The 2,168-nt window shown below is 45.8% G+C and overlaps 1 protein-coding gene across 1 annotated transcript in view; it reads left to right on the top strand.

Moving 5' to 3' along the window:
* The window catches only part of LOC112078690 (uncharacterized), a 3,598-nt gene extending 1,764 nt beyond the window's left edge, over positions 1-1,834 (top strand). Inside the window, exon 3 of the mRNA XM_024144839.2 lies at positions 1,776-1,834. Coding sequence (XP_024000607.2) covers positions 1,776-1,834 — 59 coding nt within the window. The remainder of the gene's footprint in view (positions 1-1,775) is intronic.
* The last annotated feature ends 334 nt before the right edge of the window (positions 1,835-2,168 follow it).

The raw sequence follows: 2,168 nt of genomic DNA, 5'->3' as shown, positions 1-2,168 counted from the left end.
CTCTCCTCTCTCCTATACTCTCCTCAACTCTCTCCTCTTATCTCTCCTCTACTATTTTCTCCTCTTCTCTTCTCTACTCTTCTCTCTACTCTACTCTCCCCGCTCCGCTCCTCTCCTCTAATATCTTTTCTCCTCTACTCTCCTCTAATTTCTCCTCTACTTTCTCCTCTCCATCCTCCTCTCTCCTATACTCCCCTCTCTCCTCTACTCTACACTACTCGCCTGTATCCACTCTCCGCTTCTCTTATCTCTCCTCTACTATTTTATCCTCTTCTCTCTTCTCTCCTCTACTCTCCTCTCTCCTCTACTCCACTCTCCTCTCTATTCTCCTCTACACTCATCTGCTTTCCTCTACTCTCCTCTCTCTCCTCCTCTTTCCTCTACTCTTCTCTCTCATCTTCCAACATGTCTCCTCTCTCATCTACTCTCCTCTACTCTCCTCTCTCCTCATCTCTCTCCTCCTCTCTACTCTCCTCTTCTCTCGTCTCCACTCTACTCTCCTCTCCTCTCATCTGTCTTCCTCTCTCCTCTCTACTCTCCTCTCCTCTCTCCTCTGCTCTCCTCTCTCCTCCTCTCTCCTCTGCTCTCCCCTCTCCTCGACTTTCATCTGTCCTGCTCTACTCCTCTCTCCTACTCTACTCTCCTCTCTCCTACTCTACTCTCCTCTCCATTTTCCTCTCCTATCTCCTGTCTCCTCTCTCATCTACTCTCTCTTCCTCTCTCCTCTCCTCCTCTCTCCTCTACATCCCCTCCTCTCTCCTCTGCTCTCATCTACTCTCCTCTGCTCTCATCTATCCTCCTCTCTCCTCCTCTCTCCTCTGCATCCCCTCTCCTCTACTCTCCCCTCTCCTCTCGTCTCATCTCATCTCTTCTCTTCTTTTCTCTTCTCCTATCATCTCTCCTCTACTATTTTCTCATTTTCTCTCCTCTCTCTCTACTCTGTTCTACTCTCCTTTCTGCTCAGCAACAGAAAAACAGAAGTGGTCTGAGCTGAAATAACCACAAAGAGAACCAGTTGCAGACATCGACATGAATATTCATTCTTCTGTGTATTTCTACATCATTGGTTGTAATTACATTCACCTCTCTAACATTTTATATTCACTCAAATGTATACTTTTTTATACATTTTCACTACCAACACAGTGATGTGCTGTTTCAATAAGCAGGAATGAGGAATAAACCCTGGTAATACAGGAACATGAATCAATCAATAAATAGTCATATTAAAAGTCTTTAGTGGTGGAGAAAACCATGTGCTCGGTTTGAGAGCTCTTGTGAATGATCTTTGGTGTCTGGTGGTACAGCTTGTTACGTTGAACTCAGATCATACTGTCTCTGTGTCGGGGTTAGACACCTGTTCAGAGGACTGGTGGTGGTACAGCTTGTTACCTTGAACTCAGATCATACTGTCTCTGTGTCGGGGTTAGACACTTGTTCAGAGGACTGGTGGTGGTACAGCTTGTTACATTGAACTCAGATCATACTGTCTCTGTGTCGGGGTTAGACACTTGTTCAGAGGACAGGTGGTGGTACAGGAGCACTCTGAAGGTCTTGGGAGGAAGTTGTAGGAAGTGCCAATGATGTGGCAGCAGTGTCTCTGAATGACTTCCAATCCTGGAGAGACAAGAGACTTGATTCCACTGATATGTCATGTTGACGTGTTGACTATGTCACTTGACTTTGTCACTTGACATATTTCCGTCCTGTAAWCTYTTTAGATAGTTAGGGGAGGGTGTGGTTTGTCTGGTTGTCCTTGTCTCATCGCACTCTAGCTACTCCTGTGGCGAGCCGGGAGCAATGCACGCTGACACGGTCGCCATGTGTACAGTGATTCCTCAGACACATTGGTGCACATTGTGTCAAGAAGCAGTGCCTCTTGGCAGGGTTGTGTTTAGTTGTATGTTTGAGTAGGCGAGTGTAGCTCTACTCAAACACCTGGCTCAAAAAGAGGGATGCTATGTTAGCTAGCAGGCTATGGCGGTCCAACTTTTCCAAGTCAAGGTAAGCTTTTTATTTTATTAATTTATTGCCACTGGGGCCAGCTTGCTAACTGTACACTCTACTGCATTATTGTAGAGGGTTTATTAACGCGTTAGTTCTAGTAGCTATATTGACTGACCTTAGCTAATATAATGACAATGATGTAGGCTGTGTGTAGCGGTTAG

This window comes from Salvelinus sp. IW2-2015, unplaced genomic scaffold, assembly GCF_002910315.2.
Source record: "Salvelinus sp. IW2-2015 unplaced genomic scaffold, ASM291031v2 Un_scaffold6082, whole genome shotgun sequence".
NCBI classification, from domain to species: Eukaryota; Metazoa; Chordata; class Actinopteri; order Salmoniformes; family Salmonidae; genus Salvelinus; species Salvelinus sp. IW2-2015.
The sequence above is the reverse complement of the archived record's forward strand: the minus strand, read 5'-3'. Positions and strand labels throughout refer to the sequence as shown.